Consider the following 17122-nt stretch of genomic DNA (forward strand, 5'->3'; position numbering starts at 1 on the left):
AAGACACTCGGGGAATGTGTGTTGGGAATAATATGAGAGTGCTGGGGGGGGGGGGGGGAATGATGGAGGAGTATTTCATTTGTACCAAATATTGATATTTCAAAATTTGGTACTGTCAGTTTGGAACAAAACACACCGTCTGTTTTAAACCCCTGTGAAAGTCAGGCCAGTTGCCTTTGAGCTTCAGACGCTGTCTGAACCCATAGGTTCCCAACTTGCCACAAGGCAATCCGTATAGCTGGCTGCTGTGAATCCGCAGGCACGGAGAGTTTTGGATGCCGGCTTTCGAGGAGTCTCCCCACTGGGTTGCACTGGAACCTGGAATTGGAGAACGTGGGTTGGCAAGAGCTGAGGTGTCTGGGAGCTGCCGAGCAGCCCCGGAGGCTTCCCAAATTCCGCTCCCCATCATCCCGTCTGGGAGGATGGAGGAAGCTAGGAAGCAGATCTCAGCTCAAAACCTCCGAATTTGGGAGCCAGGTCCCAGTTCAGCTCCTGTTCTTGGATGGCTGTTGGTGCAGCTGGAGTGCAGAACCTGGTGGCTCTGCAGGTGACCCCAGGCTGCAGTGTGCTGCTCAGCACCATTTTGGGGTGATTTATCACAGGATCAGAGCACTGAGGAGTTACTGTTTGTATTCGGATGGGCTCCCTTTCAGCATGAGGAGGCAATGCTGGGTGCTGGGCAGCGTGACAGCCCTGCATGCCCAGCCGTGGAAAGGGAGGAGTTGGCCATTCACCTGCATGACTCAAAACCAAAGCCTCTCTCCAAAGCACCTCGACCTGAACGCACAACATTTCTCTGACAAAAATGTTCCGTCTGAGAATTTCTGGCCAGGCCTGGTGGTAAACAGGCTCGAACTATACAGATGATACAGGGGCAAAAATGATGTGAGTCCCTGGTCTGCAGAGGGGGAGGAAACATTACATTGCAGGGATTGAAACAGCGGATTGTCCGAGCCCGACTGAGTCGCGCTCAGCTGCGTGGAAAGATGTGTGGCAGTCGTCTGCGTTATTTTTCTTTCTTTTTATTTTTTTTTTTTTTCCACGGCAAAGAGGCGCTCCGAGGGCTGAAGGTCCCCGCGCTGAGGGGGCCCTGAGGCGGGAAGGCCGCGGCGCCGCAGCGCTGCCGAGAGGAGAGCCGAGGGGCCCCAGCGCCGAGCGGGGAGGGGGAGCGGAGCTCCCTGCGGGCCGGCCGTCTCCCCGCCCTCCCCCGGCGGCGTGAGTGAGCGTGTTTAGGAGGAAAGGAGGGGGTGGAAGCCGGGCCGGGGCGGCCAGCAGGCAATTTGCATGAGAGGCAGACTGGGAATGAGCTGGAGTGGGCGCCTCTCCACTCACACAGAGCGGGGCGGGAGGAGGGGGAGGAGGAGGAGGAGGAGGAGGAGGAGGGAGCTGCCGCCGTCGCCGAGAGGCGGCGAACTCCAGGCAAAGTTTGGTGCCGCGGGCCCGAGGCGCTGAGGCGGCGGGGAGCGGTGCGGGGCCGGGCGAGGCCGCTGGGGCCGGGCTTTGTGCTGCCCGCGGGGCCTGCGCGGCGCCGAGCGGAGCGGAGCAGGGGGCGGCGGGGCGCTGCCGGCAGAGCCAGCATGTCCTCCATCCTGCCCTTCACCCCTCCCATCGTCAAGCGGCTCCTGGGCTGGAAGAAAGGGGAGCAGAACGGGCAGGAGGAGAAATGGTGCGAGAAAGCGGTGAAGAGCTTGGTGAAAAAGCTGAAGAAGACGGGGCAGCTGGACGAGCTGGAGAAGGCGATCACCACGCAGAACATCAACACCAAGTGCATCACCATCCCCAGGTAGCGGCGGGGCCGGGCCGGGCTCCCTCCGCGCGAGTGCGGTTACAGAAAGGAGAAAGTGGCGGCGGGGTGGGACCGCTGTCTAATAACGGGAGAGGGAGAAAGTGCGAGGGAACGAGGGCAGAAAATAGGTCTGCAGCTGAGATTGCAAAACAAACAAGCAAATTAATAAATAAAAAGTTGGGAGCGCTGTGGGTAACAGCGCTGCGTATTGCGGGTACTCGTGGTCTGAAGTTTCAGCGTGTTCCCAGCGTTGTTAGGGGAAGATTTGTTTTTTTTTGATAAATGTATCGGGAGAACGGTTTGTTTGGGTTGCTTGCTTGTTTCCATGTTAGCTACGCAGACATCGGCCGAAGAGGTGATTGAGAGCCCTGCTGTGCGTGCGTTTTCCAGTCGCTTTTTAGATTGGGAACGCGAATGGCGTGGCTGAAGGGGATTATTTGGAGTGCCAAAGGCTGAATACAACCAATATCCGTAAATCCTATGTTAACACAAAATTTAATATGTGATTTTTAGCCGTCGTTCCGAGCTCTGTGAGGCCGTTGTAAATCATAAGGGATGTGTATGTAAGTATTCCATCAAAGAAAAATCCTGCACGTAACTTTCAGATAGCTGGCCGCAGGCGGTGCTTTATTGCTGAGGGTTTGTTGATTTCAGCGAGCGGGGCCAGATGACTGCTGGGGCTCTTACTGGTCCTTGTTTGAGGGGTATTTTTTGGTTGTTGTTTGAAACATAGGCCAAAGTTCACTCCAAATATTTGAATGCTGCATAATTGTGTGCTTCTGCGTGAGAAGATAGCTGTGTATGTGTGTATTCATGCTCCTCTCTTGCGCAAACAAATGTATGCTTTCTTGGTTGTCAGAATGATTTAATATGCAGTAGCTAATACAAAGCAGCATCTGTTGCATGAGAAGTGAAGCAAGTAGCTTAGAAATGCGGGCGTTTGGAACTCTGAAATTTTTCTTCTAGCAACCATAGGGTTGTTTTGTTTTTTTTCTGTTTTGCTTTATGATCTTTGATGGTTTCATTTTTTTTTTCCAACAACAAAAAAAAAAAAAAGCCCGAAGTCTCCTGATATTTTGCTGCTGAATGACTGCAGCTGAGGTTTTACACTGATAGAACTGGACCCTCACCTTTATTATTTAGAGCTTTTTCTGGCTTCCTCTCCTAGCTGAAGCAGAGGTGCACATACCGAGCTGCCCCTGATAAAAAAAAAAATAAAGTAATAAAAAACTTATTTCAAAATTCTTGCTAAGCAGTGTGCGTCCCTTGGAGATAATGCCCTATCTAAGCCACTTTCCTTAAATACCTCTTTGGAAGAAGAAAATGACTTGAGCAGCCCTGCTGATGTGAGCCTGGTGTTGTGCCTCGTTGCTGCTGAGCAGAGCGTGAAGCCTCTGGATGATTCTCCGACTAGCAACAAGGTGTTGTAGCATAAGGGAGGGAGATTTTGGTATTTTTGTGATTCAAAGGAAGCGAAGAGATGGGTGGAGTAGGATGCTTTAGTTGAGAAAAATAATTGTAAAGCTATAAAATAAGTAACAATGCAAGCAGATGTCACAAGTCGTAAATATTATCACCTCCAGAGATTGTCCTGGAAGAGCCTGCTGCACAGAAGCAATTGCTTCTCACAGACTGTGCTCGGCTAAAAGAAATCTGTACAGAAATTAAAACATTTCATACTCACTTTAATGCAGAACCTGGATCCTGAGTATCTTAAACTTTGGTGCTTTGGGCGTATCAGCATCTTCTGACATGAGCTCCTTTGGTCTGGGTGCTAGTTTTTAAGCATGACACTTCCTGTGTACATTTGCTATTGTTTAATAGTGGCATTACAGAGATGCAAGTGGTGGTAGTTATGTTACTTTGTTCTGGGCCTTCCGCAGCAGTGTCTGAGAGGTTGATACTTAGGTATCACAGCCTGGGGAGTGTCACCAAGTGGTCTGTCTGGGTAGGGGTGGCAGAGCTGGAGCAAGGCCTTGTGACTTTGTGCCATGTCCTCTCCTCTGGATTGTGCTGTTTGTCCTCGTATATCTGCAGCTCTGGTTACCATGTCACTCCCAATTAGCATTTGCAGGACAATTCTAGCATGGTTTTAGTATTGTCTTCTAAAATAATGCTACATACCTTGTTTTACTATTTAGGTAAATAAGTCTGTTGAAGGGAGGCGAAAGGGGAAAAAACATCATTAAGGATTAGATCATGTTGTGCATTGTCTGTAATGCATCAGTAGGCTGAACTACAGTGGAGCCATGCCAGCGATGACTCTGGCCCAGCAGGATTAGGGTAAGTCCAAAATTAGCTATTGTATCCATGAGACGGAGCAAGTTTCAGATGTAAAAGTGCTCAAGCATTGCAGGAACATTGCTTGTGGGACCAAGGGCTACACAGCAGATGAGCTGGCAGCTTCTAATTCCTGTAGTGACAAGGTGAGACTGTGTGCACATTTTAAGAAAGAAACAAGAAGGAGGAATACATTAATTTTTGTTGTAGGGCTATGGAAGGCCAGATTTGTGCCTGCTCTCGTTTTTATCAACTTGGAACTGGAAAGAAACGTATTTCTCTATATACAGTCTATTGATAGTTTATATAGTTTATTTGCCTGTGTGTTTGGAAGATGAATTGGCAGGAGCACAGCCTGCCCTGTCGTAAGGACTCGTGGCATACAGCAAAAGGCTGGAGAGCCTCATGGATCATAGCAGCGCACGCTGCTGTTGACAGGGTTCTTTCCCTTTTGTGTTGTTTTTTTCTTCTCCTGCTGGAGCAGGAAGTAATTTGCACCTGAAAAACCTCGGACCACCGGTTTGCTTCGTGTTGCCAGTACTCGGCAGAACGGTTTGTTAGAGGGCTGTGCACTGGAGCAGTGCTGCTCTGCAGTCCATCCTGCTCCACAAGGGAGCTGCCTTGAAACCTCTGAGTGCTGAGCTTTGGTGCTGGAGCTGACCTAGCGAGGTGCAGCAGGCTGTGTCTGCTTGGCAGCAGGGTAACTCCTCATACTGTATGCGGTGATAAAAACAGCATTCTTTTGACCAGTAAAATAAAGCCTTTGTAGTATTTGCATTGATCTTGAAAGCCCAGCTCTCAGGATGGGCATTTTTACTGCTTTTTGGACAGGCCTGAGGATGGAGTTCTGTTAGCATGTATCCCAGCACAGCCAGGTGTTTGAGTTTACAGCCTCTCTGCTTTGCTCTGTGAGCAAGCTTAGATCTATCCCAGCTGCTATCAGATGTTTGAAGTTTTGATAGCTCTCTGCTTCTGAGACCAGGTTATGGTGAGCTGGGAATTTGCTGGCAGCAAACCCGACAGCTGGCATTACTGCATACCTGCAGAACTTGAATGTATCCCTGTGGACCTCATGCCTGGGTGAAGAGCAGTGAGTTTGTGGTACTATTTCTGACCTGAAGAGAGGCTGTGCTGTGCACTTGGCAAACTGTGAGTGTTTTTTCCATAGAAACAGTGCGTTAACCTGAACTGTGAGTGTTTAACAACCTGAATAGGGGTCTGAACTGTGGAAGTCAGGAACATGTGGTGAGCAATTATTAATTTCTGAGAGCTGTATGGTGTTATGTACTTGTGCATATGTAGCAGGAGGTAGCAAATGCTTTGTTTGAAGAGCATTAGTGGTGCTGTACATTAAGGCATAAACTCGTGATGTTCTGTAATATATTTTCATATACATATTTTTCTGTTAAGTCTATTACTGTAATTATTTTTTATATCACCAGTGGTTTTACAGGAGCCAGGATTCTTGTATGTAAGAAATACCCTCTTTTAAGTGGTGGCTTTTTTACTAATTGAGAAAGCAGTTTTGAAGAGAGGTGGGTGTTATTTCTTGTGGAACTCATCTGATAAGGATAGAATGTACCAAATGAAATGGAAATGTGGCACATTTGCTTTTTTAAAAACAAACAAGAAAAAACAAAAAAAAAAGAAAACAAGCCGAACAAAGTGTTCCTTAAATAATTTGCATCTTGGTGGAGAAAACCAGGAAGATGAATAAGTGATTTTAGGAAGATCTTTGGTGTGAACATAATGGTTGTGTTGATAGCTGACTGCATGGTATTTACAGGAGTTGACCGTGGCCTTAGGACCGCCTTAATACCAGGAAGACAGGAAAGCTGCAGGTAGAGCAAGGGGCAGAGGCACTCTTCAGGTCTGTCTTCTATGCTTTTCTTTTGAGACTTGTGTCTGTCCAGTTTCAGCACCAAGCGGAAGACCAGTCAATTTTGTGTGTTTGTGCACACTTTTGCATTTTCTGTAGCAAATTTAAGCTGTCTCATTTTCAGTATAGCCTATCATTGTACATGGGACCTACATATGTACATATGTAGCTTTACTATTGCAGAGATTGCTTTCTGGCTGCCCGCTCTCAAGGTGAACTTGGCTTGCAGTGTCACATTGGTTGCAGCTCAGTCTCGTGTGCACGCAGTCTAGCTGCCTTGACCTTTGCTGGCTCCCAGTGCAGGTAATTTTACTGCCTCATAACTCTGCTAACCTATGTACTGACCTAGCTTTATAGGCAGGTTGTTGTAGCCCTGCCCTAACCTTTGTGCTGCCACTGCCACGCTGCTCCCATGTCAGTTCATTTGGTTGTGGTGGTGGTGGCTGCAGTGTGGACGTGGTCTCACTTATTGTTTGCGGGTAGCTTTTGTGGTGTTAGTGTGCAGGTCAGGTCTAAAGGTGCAAATACAGCACGTGCATGGACTCAGCCTTCAGCCAAGTGTATTTTCTATCTGCAGTCACGCTTATCCATCAGTACCCTCCTCCTCCTCCACTCACCAGAGGTCCAGGGTGGTGCTGAAACTCTTCTTGACTTGAAAGACCACGGGGCAGTGTTGCTACTACAGATGGGCCAATGAGAAGAAAAAAAACCATTTTACCACTTGTTGAGATGTTTACGCATGCTCATCTCTCCGCCTTTTTTTCTTTTCCCCTTTCTCAAAAGACTGAAATATTTTAAATAGCTTCTGGAAGGGCTCATAAGATTCTCATTATATTGTGTAGTAAGTGTTGAATCTTTGTGAAATAAGATGTTTAAAATGGTTGCTTAACTTTTATAGTGTTAGGAAAAGACCCTGAACATTGTGGTCATTTAAATATAATGAGAAATAAATGCAAAAAATTGATGAAATCAAGAAATGCACAGTGTATGGGATTATCACATCAGGGATCCAATTAAAATGGGCTCTTCTAATAAATATTAGTTTAATAATATAAACTTGTGATCACTTTATTATTGCAACAAAAATAAAATTAACAAGATTTAATGGGCTGAGCAGCCATTAATTTTCACTTGTTAATTTATTAGGAGCTTCTAACACTGTTAGATGCACAATAATGCTATTATCCTGCATGAAGTACTTTATGAAATAAATAGGGCCAAACGGTGCTTGAATTAAATTGAAGTCAGATTTTATTCTCAAATTGTCCGTTTCTGGATTTTTTTGTTATTGTTATGATTGTGATTATTATTTTTTTCTAGCTTTCCTCTATGCGGTGCAATTAAATTTTCAGGGAAGGGCTGCAGCACTCTCCTCCAGTAAGGCTAATGAATAGTCCTAATTAACTTTTGTCCTTGCCTGCCTTGATGTGCTGTGCAAAAGGCTTTTTCCAACCCAAAGCTGATTGTGCAGTTTGGCAGCAGGGATGAAGAGAGTAAGGACAGGGCAGAGGTTCGTGTCCAAACGCTCTGGTTCTAATAGGCCAGCTCCAATTAACAAACGTTTGTTAATTGTGTTTTGTTACGTGGGATTTCAGTCCAAACATGGAGACAAGGGAGTTGTTAATAACTGGGCTCCTGTGCTTGTCACTGGGAGCACGACTTTCTGTGTAATGGAAGAGACAATAAGGCTCAGTTTATACTGATTTTTTTAAAGTCATTTTGAAGCCCCTCAGGCCTGACTCGTTTTCTCCCCCATTCGTTGCCGGCCCTGTCAGAAGGTGGGACTTGCCCTGAGGCAAGCATGAGGTCGGGTTGCTGCTGGTGCTGTGGCTCTGCAGGAGCAGGCTGAGGAACAGATCTCCCAGTATTAAAAGCCTGATTGTTCAGAAGCATGCGTGAATGAACTCCTTAGATATGACAGTAGAAATAATGGTGGTTTAAAAAAGTAGCCCCTATCTTCAGAAGAGCTGCACCAGGTAAGAAATAACAGTATCCTGTTTTGAAGAGGATGAAGCATGAATTACGTGAGCTCCGGACTCAAAATCTTCACTGACGACTAAAATGTAGTGTGAGCATGAACTGCTGTAGCTGTGCTGATGTGGGTTATCCAGATTAGCTTGTTTAGAAGCAAGGTAGGTTTCAGAATCCTGCTTGGTTGTGTGTAGTGTGGGCAGACTTCAGGTTATTCACAATTTTTGAATTACAAGGAGAGAGGAAGAAATAATAAAATGCATTTGTGAGCCTCATGAGAAAGCATACTTATTAAAATCTAGTACAACTTGTATGAGTCTAGGAGAAGTGAATAGGTGATCTTGGTAACTTACTTGTCCCTAGAAGTACCTTTACAGCCTTCTTACTGTTCAGCACTGAGGTTATGACAGCTACCAAGTGGCATGTTTCACAGTTGTGTGACCTGGGTCTGTGTGTGCCTGACCCCGTGGCCAGGAGCATCTGCTTATGGGTATCCAGAGGAATGTATTGTATCTGCTTACAAAAGGTGAGCCTGCAAATCCTGGGGAGTAGGCTGAGGGGCACAAGGTGCCAGGAGAATCAGTCTGGCTGCTCTCAACTCTTCCAGGCTTTGGGATTCTCAGAAAGGAGTCCCAGTTTCAGGGTATCATGTGGGCCATCCTTAGCTCACCACTCAATTTGTTGTTACCTAATCTGGGAACTTCAGTAAACTTCTGCTTACAGTTGTCATAGAAAAGGTTGAAGATTTTCTTTGATTTGGTGATGTTTATTAGCCATAACACAATCTCTTTAGGCACGAAATTTCCTCCTTTGTGGTGAGGATGCAATCAGTGATAGATGAACGATGGGTGTTGATACTGATACTATTTTCTGACGATAAAGGAGGAAAAACTTTGTCCTTCCTGTTCTAGTTTCTTTAATGTGAACTTCCCAGATGTAGAGCTGTTCATGTTCACAAAAATATTGGGCACATGCGGTTGCATCTTTGTTTCTGTGTTAACAGTGTAACTGCTGTTATTACTTTACACAGCAGTTAGAGAACGCTTTTTTCCAGAATTTCCTTTCCCTCCATAACTGGATGTTGTGTGGGAAGACCAAAGACCCAACTACAGGCATCCTTAATTTTGTTATACACTGAAAGACCAGATCCGTTTGTTTGTTTTCATAGAGATGGAAAGTCTGTGGTTTCTACACAGGCGGAACTGTACAGGAATGTCCTTTTCTTACTATTTGTTGAACAAATTGTTGCTCCCCTTGAGTGAGATACACAGCCAATTTGTAGCACATGTGTAAAGGTATCTGAAAAACTGTATTGGTGTTTACAAAGCACTCCATGTACAAAAGCAGTGCTGACAAGCACCTGGAGCTTAAGTGTTTTCCCACTCTATTTGCATTTGTGTAATTATATGTATTTCAGTAAATTTACTTGATTTACATGCAAGTGAAAGTAGAGTCAGACAAGCGCAAGAAAGCAGAGGACTGAAAATGGAGGATAGAGGTGTTTGTAAGCTGATTATTATAAGATTTTCCTCTTACTGGAGCCTCTTATGGGTTCTTCTCTGCAGGGCTGGGATCCTGCCTGGGCCTGAGGGCACCCGGTGTGGTGCACTGTGTGATGGCTGCTTTAAGCTGCTGCCTTTTGGCCCCGGGCTGGAGGTCCATCAGGAAGGATTTAGCTGGTGGACATAGTGGAAGTTGGGTGGAAATGAACCTTTTCTGCGGAGTATTTCATTTTTGAAGGAGTTCTTGCTCATGTTTCAGTGGCGATTTTCCGCTGGGCGCTATTGTCTTGGCACAGAGCCTCCATTTTGTGGCTGAGATGGCCCTGGAAGAGAGAGTTGGCGTTGGCACTGCCTCTTGAATTAAGAAGGATTTGGCTGTGCTCGCCGTGCTTTGTCTTTTTGTTTTATTGTGTTTTTTTTTCTCTCCAACTTTCTCTTTTCAGCCAGCTCACATACCAATGGTGAAGCCATTGCAGTGTGCTTCTTCTCCAGCACCCTTGCACTTCCCCTGCTTCAAGCCTTGCAGACAGAGGAGAAAAAGCAGGGATTTCCTTGTGCGTAGACTAGATAAAGCCTAACCACAATTCCAGGCCTTGAACTTTGAAGAGCACAAGGTCTGCAGATAGCATCCATCCTTTCTCTCTTCCCCTGTGCCTGGCTTGTTGGAGGGAAGGCCTGGGATCACTGCTGCTCTTGACTTGGAAGCTGAGTGCTAGGCTGGGGAGCCCAGACTGACTACCTTGTGAGTTTCAAAGGCTGAATATGCTGAAATGTGCATACAGTTAGGCTAATCTTCCTCCATGCCTGCTTCTTGGGCCTAAATTTACCTCATTTAGTGACCCTTAGCTTTACTAAGTTGAATCTATCTTCACGCTGGCTTCTTTGCCTGCTTAAGTGCTACTTTCTTTTCAGAATTGCCTTGAGTTGTTTTTTTTCCCTTTTCCAACACCCAGCAGTCTTTGCTCAGATGAGTTAAGCAATGGAAAGTGGAAATAAGCTCATCTCTAACTACTGCATTAGAGGCAGCATTTACAAAATAACTAAATGTAAACAAAAAAAAAGTCTGTAATCACTGTCTGATCCTCAAAGCCAATGTCACTCTATAACTGATCTCTTTCACTAGTAGAAGTCTGCAGGCAGTCTGCAAAGCGCTGCAAGCTTTGCTCTGAATTAGATGCTGTAAGTAACGTGTCTAGGTAGGCAGCTGATCCCTGAAGCTTTTTCCCAAATCTCGTTTTTGTTTGGCAGAACACAAGGCTGAAAGCTCACATAGAGGGTTGCAGTTGCATCTTTGTTTTTTTCCAGTTGTAACTGAGTTAAGACAGGCTTTCCGTTGTGCATTACTGCCTAATGAGCGTACACTGTGGTTAGGGAAGACTGAAAACATCATGTTTTGTTCCACACCACTGTGTACCATTAAGCAAAATACTTAACCTACTTATACCTCACTGTTCACTACCTGGAAAATACAGTTCTTGCCTCACAAGGATGTCAGAAGATGTAATAACAGTTTTGAAAAGCTCTTAGAATTTGGAGAGGTAGACAGGGTTGCAAAACTGTACTTGCTGCTTTAAAAGGCTTTCTGTTGCTGTTCAGGCTCTTTTCACACTTAGAAAGCGGTTCTAGTTTTTTTTTGGAAGCTTTCTTTGAAGATATTTAGGTGCTACGTCAGTTGGAATATTAAAATTCCGGAGATGTTTAATGGTCAACTTTTACAGGGTTTGCATAATATTTATCTATTCATCACTGCACTGTGCCTCCTGTGCACATGGAATATTTTGACTGGTTGATGCACATCATACCACAGTGGTCTGCTTCTGAGCTTAGGCTGAAAGTGTTAGCACGAGTCCAGGGGAAACACTATACACACAGCCTCATGTTTTCATTTAAGCAATATTATATAACCATATGTGAGCATAATGCCATCCAAACACAAAATGCTAAATGAAAGAAATGTGTTCGTGGAGTGATCGTGCTGTTGCTAGCAGACCTTTACAGCCACAACTCTCAGCAACACGTGTTGGAAAAACGGAGCACTTGTGTACCTATAGCTGCGGTCTTTCACTGAGCAGTTTGGCATTCGCTGAGTGCTGGGCAATTGTGAGCACCTATTTGCTTTAAAGCTCCTTTGCATCTGAAGACTTCTGGTAAGTTGTTCTGAAAGAGATGACTGAAAGCTAATAGCTGGCCATCTGGCTGGAAACAACATTATTAATTAAGCTTTCTCTTTCTTTTAAATCATTTACAAGTTTGAAATAAATGCTCTTTTCAAGGGTATTGAAGCAAGTTGAATTTGAATTCTTGCTGTGGGAAGCAGTGTGTTTAATGCCTCCCTTCACTAAAGTTAAGAATCAAGAAGTAATGCTTGAGATAATGGCTACATAGATTTCTGACTGGCAGAACAGCCTGCAGATTAGTCCTTATGTGTTTTAAACATTTCACTTTATGTGAAGGATGACCATCAAGCTCAAAGACTGTGGGCAACTCCCATTTAAAGATAAAAGAAAATATCTTTACTACTTACCAAGCCTTTTTAACCACCTTTTTGAAACATCGTGGCCTTTTCACAGCCTGTTGAAGGGCCTGTAAATGCTGGAGCGTATTGGTGACCTCTGTTTTGTAATGTAGACCTCAAAGTCCTTTGCAGCAGTGAGACTTTGGTTCCTTTTTGCAGATTGGGGTAGTGAGGGCCTGAGGGCTGGGCTGACCTGCACTAAGGTGAACAGGGACTAAGGCAAAGCAACAGCTAGGGAGCAGGCTGCAGTGCTCCGTGTACAGGGTTGTTGACATTGCTCTTGAGAGAACATCTCCCTGTGTTCTGGATGGAAACAGGAATAGTTTAAAAGCTGTTCTTCCTGAGAATAGCTTCCTGAGAATAGCCTTCAAAATCACATTCGTAAAGCAGCATTGTGTACATATCATTTGTGGGAGCCTTTTGGGATGAAGAACTGAAGAAGTCTGGAAACCTAGCTGGATGATTTGACCCAAAAGAAGACAGAACTGTCCAGTTTTGGTATGAAGCTCAGGAATTACAGCTTCTGAGATGGAACCAGTTTGCTAGCCAGTCAGATGCACCGCAGGAGCAGCGCGGGCTAATGCCATCCATTACAGACACTTTCTCCTCATGCCCGGTGTTCCCCCCCTTTGGTTCTCCATTCCTTGCTGGCAGTGACTATGCTGTAAAATGTTGCTGTACCAGACACAAATGAACATGTACAAGTGAGAGAAGGCCATGGAAATTATGGCTTGAAATCGAGTTTTGAAGTCACTGCTTTGCATGCCAGGCTTCACTGGTTTGAGAGCCCTGTTGAGGTAGCTGCTTCTAAACAGGAATAAAAATACACGTTTGAGTGCTCTGATCTTAGAAGAAAAAAAAACAACAGGCATTTATTGGATTATGATTGGCTGATGACTTTGAAGCTGGAGACAGTTTTATATTGCAGAGCATCTCATTCTGCTTATTCTCACAGTTCCCGTTCTTTTCTCCCTCCATTTTTTTTCTTTTTTCTTGCTTTCTATTTTTAGGATGGCATTTCAGAGTTTCTGCTATGCTGGCAGGCCAGCTATTCCGGAAGAAAAAGAAAGGTGGGAGGTAGAGCTAATAACTCTCTATTGATTTGTTTTTTTGAGTATTTATGTTCAAAGCTTATATATTTCCAGTTCATCTGATAGTAGATGAAAGATCTGCTGTGTTCAAAGCCACTGGTTTACATGCATCCTGACAATCTTTGTGCACTTCAGTAGAAGAGAAGAAAAGTAGGAAGTTTTCTTCCTGTGCTATGCCTGAGAATCTTAAACTACAGCGAAGGGTGGCTGCTTGGAGGGGAAGGAGAGGAACAGGAGTGTTTGCTTCCCAGAGCAAAAGGTGTTACTTAATGAAACAGAGCCTTAAACAAGCCAGGCATGGCTGTTCTTGTTTTTGTAGTCTGAGAAGGATTTGATGTTTGTTGTGAGCTCAGTAAGTCATGTTTCCCTTTCTGTGATTTCTGGGCTGTCGCTTCTGCACGTGCAGAGCAGCTCTGAGTTTAGATCCATATGAGAGTAGCTGGGGAATAATTGCATCTTAATTTTACACGTCATGCTATATTTCGTCCTTAATTGTGATTTACATCACTGTTCTGACTGCAGCTATGAAGAATATTTTTCTAGGTTCATCCTGGGGGGTTGGCTGTTGTCAAAAGCTGCCTGAAAGCTGCTCCAGTGTAACTGCACATGCAATGCATTGCTACAACTTAAAGCACTGAAGAATTATTTTTAGATGACCAGGATTATTTCAGAACATAGGCCATAACATTTCTAACAGTGATTTGGTAACTTATACATTGCTCTTCATGTTGACTTGAATCTAATGCTAGCTTGCAGGATTTTATTTCTTTTAAAGCAAGTGAAGCTGTTGCTTAAAGACAATTCTTAGAATGGTTGATAAGAACTGGTAGATACAGTTTGATTTACTGTCGCAGAGACTGAGTTCTGCTTCTTCATCTGACACTGGCAGTCCTTTGGGAGTGCAGTGCTGAAGCTGGCGTGTAAGCTAAGGCAGCCTTTCTCTGGTTTTGTTTTCTGGGGTTGTCTCCTGGCACAACAGGCTGAAGGGGTAAGGGAGAGAAGGCCTTACAGTTTGTATACGTTTATAAGTACTGCAGAACTGCCTGGGACCGAGGAAGAGGTGACCAATGATACTGTCTGCATTGTGCAACAGTCTGCAGGATTGAATGTGCTTGTGGAATCTTCTCTTTGGGGAAATTTTTGACAAGTTTTCTGCAGGCTGAGTAAAGTCACACTGAATGCATGCAGCTGGCTGGCAGGCACGTCCAGGCCAGCTGGTCAGAGTAAGCTGCACTGTGGCGAAAGCTGTGATAGCAGTGACCCCCCACGCTTTGACAATATTTTTTTTTATCTTACTCTTTAACCCTAAATATTTTGTTAGCATGCCAGTTGGCAGATTTGGATGGAAGAGACATCTTGGGCTTTGTTTCTGTGTCTCATTAACATAGTTTGGTAAGCTAAGTTCATTTTAACAAAAACGACAACTCCAGGTTGTTTCCACATACTTTTTTTTTGCTGTCATATCTCTACCTATAATGATAAAAGTGATAAATTTGTTTATAATTTCTACTTCTCCAAGCATAGTTCCTGTTGCCTGTAAACCACTGGAGGAATATTACTCACTGAGGGAACCACTTGACTTTGAAGGATGAGACTGAAGAAGGGCATTGTTTTCTCAGCATCCTCTGTTGGTGACTGGTAGTTTCTTGTCTCTTTCAATATGAGGGACTATTCAATACAAGTTTGTGACTTTGCCAGCAAATAGGTGTATAGTGATTCCTTGATGACCAGGCATCTTACCCCATGCAAAGCCTTTCTAGCTGGCCATTGGTAACTTTCCTTGCAAGGTACCTCTGAAGTGACTATCTGACACAGAGATTGACTCCCTTGCTCCTTTTGATGTCCCCTTCAAAGAAAACACCCAGTGATTCCTCATTGTGCAAGGTAAGCAACTTGTTAGAGGTCATGTCCCCTAGTGAAGAACTTCTGCCATCCTTGGCTGAGCATTTTTCATGAGAGTTGCAGGTGTTTGTGTTCTGGAACAAGGTGTTCCTGCAAGGAGAAGTGTGGGTACAGAGCTGGCTGGGTGTTGCCAGACTGCAGGGGTTTGGTGCTCTCCGTGCAGAACGTGAGCAGCCGTCCGTCTGACCCTTGTGCAACTGGTAAATGAGCAGCACTTGCAATACTCCTCCATTCCTCAACCAAGTCTGGCTCTCTGCAATTTGAGTGTTTGTTAGCACACAGATAAGTTAATTATACGAAAGGCAACGTTACCTTGTAATTGCCCAATCTTCCCATGTGCAATAATTGGCTGCTGGGTATGTTGCTTATATAATGCAGATGTGAAGTGCTGTAACTTCATGGGAGTCTTCTGACTGAAAGTGAGCTGGATCACCACTGTGCATTTTGTCAGAGGTGAACACGTTCCGGAATAAGGGTTTGTCACTGTCATTGACAGAAAAAGACTGTACTGAATGGAGATATCTCACAGTACTTTTTTCTTTAACTTAAAAAGAGTCTCGTGTAATTTTAACCTAATTCTTAACCATCTGTCGATGGTGTTCAAATGCATCTCCAGTGTACTACCCTTGTTTGCCTTTTTGAAGCCCTTCATAAGGCTACTCCTGCTAAACCCTTTCTTTCTTGGGCATTTGCTCTCATCCTCTGCATTGCACTAGCAATACTTAAAGCAATAGATCAGCACCTAATAAAAGCGGGATTATCCCTGAGCTGAAAATAAGAAGAAAGAGCCTACTGTGGAAGTTAGAGGGTTTGCTTGTCGTTACCAGTTCATTTCATAATGCTTGCAGAATCTTCCAGTGCAATAATCAGGAAGGTGAGGGGTCTTCAGTGGGCTTTCTCGCTGTATTTTACAACTTGCAAACTATGTAGGCTTCATCTGTTCAGACGGTTCAGATGATCTCTCCCCAGTCACGCAAATATCACAAGCTGTTCTACTTGTTCGTTTGTTCTGTTGGAAAGGCAGAGGGGGAGAACAGCCTTGGCTTGCACCCTGAAGGGATGCTATGCAAACCTACTCTAAGGTTTCTGTGGTGGGAGCTGCAGTTTTCTGTCCTTTTCTCTATTATCCTTTGCTTTCTGTCATCTCTTAGTGAATAATGAGGAGCAGTAATAGTATGCTGTGAGATACGAAATCTGGAAGTCTTTATTACAGTGTGTGTGTGAGCCATAGCCATCACAAGAACTGACTTTCTCACGTGCTGGCCCAGGGACTGCCTGGGGGAAGAGGCTTGCAACTATCTCCCTAACTTGGGGACTCTGGTATTCTGGCTTCATTGTGCACAGCAATTACTGTCCATTTTGCAATCAACACCCATCTCTAATTTCTGCTACCAACAAAGGACACCGCCTGCTGTATAAAACCCTCTGCTGTTTGTGTATAGAATACTCTGCTTTTTACAGTTGAGGCTGAGAAACACCGTAAAGGCAGATAAAAGTTAAGTGAAGCAGTTGTTGCAGTAGGCCTAAAACAAACATCAAATTTGGCGAGGTTTTTCCTTCCTTCCCTTTGTGGTTTATTTTTGTCTTTATTTTTAATATGAGGGAAGGGTGTGAAGGGGAAGACTTCTCTTGAAACACAAAATTGTCTTGGGGCCTGTGCACACTGTTGGTGTTGTTTGCTTATTTTCTTTTCCCACCGTCCCCTCCTTTAGGAATTGCTTTCTTTAAATGCAGCTTTCCGTGATCTCAGGCCTCCAGTGAGCGTCCCATGTGTGCGTGGAGCTGCAGGAAGCCCTTCTGCCCTGTGAGCATGGGGAGGAATAGCAGCAGACCCACCAAATTCACATGAGCTTAAGGCAGACACGTTCCAAGGAGTCTTGCCTGGCCAAGCCTCATAAAGTCAGTGGAACAGTTCACATGTCTCGGTCTGACCGTACAGTTCCTTTCCTAAGATCTGCAGCTGCTTGCACATGGCAGTGGTATTGCCTGAGGTGTTGTCAGATGTGTGTGTTTCTGAGGGAGCTGCTTTGCCTGCGGTAATATTTCTTTAATTTGACTTTTGACTTTTCATAGCGAGTCTGCTTAACAGCCAGGTTGCTGCTGCTTAAAAATTAAAACATTTTGGAGAGGATTGCCTGTGAAGTGATTTTTAACATGTAGTGTCTTCTTACTAAGTATGTGTTCAGTGTTATTCTT

General features: G+C 44.6%; 1 protein-coding gene across 2 annotated transcripts in view; it reads left to right on the forward strand.

Annotated features, from left to right (window-relative positions):
* Positions 1-1127: 1127 nt before the first annotated feature.
* SMAD3 (SMAD family member 3) overlaps positions 1128-17122 on the forward strand; it is a 59253-nt gene continuing 43258 nt past the window's right edge. Inside the window, exon 1 of one of the 2 annotated variants that reach the window (XM_065734094.1) lies at positions 1128-1215. Coding sequence is in view for 1 of the 2 variants with exons in the window: in XM_065734091.1 (XP_065590163.1) it covers positions 1578-1783 (206 nt within the window). In the remaining variant the exon portion in view is untranslated. Of the gene's footprint in view, positions 1216-1407; positions 1784-17122 lie in introns of those variants that run through there. The other variant, XM_065734091.1, reaches the window with a different exon arrangement.

This window comes from Cyrtonyx montezumae, unplaced genomic scaffold (assembly GCF_038088225.1).
Source record: "Cyrtonyx montezumae isolate F1298 unplaced genomic scaffold, pur_monq_1.0 scaffold_17, whole genome shotgun sequence".
Lineage (NCBI taxonomy): Eukaryota > Metazoa > Chordata > Aves > Galliformes > Odontophoridae > Cyrtonyx > Cyrtonyx montezumae.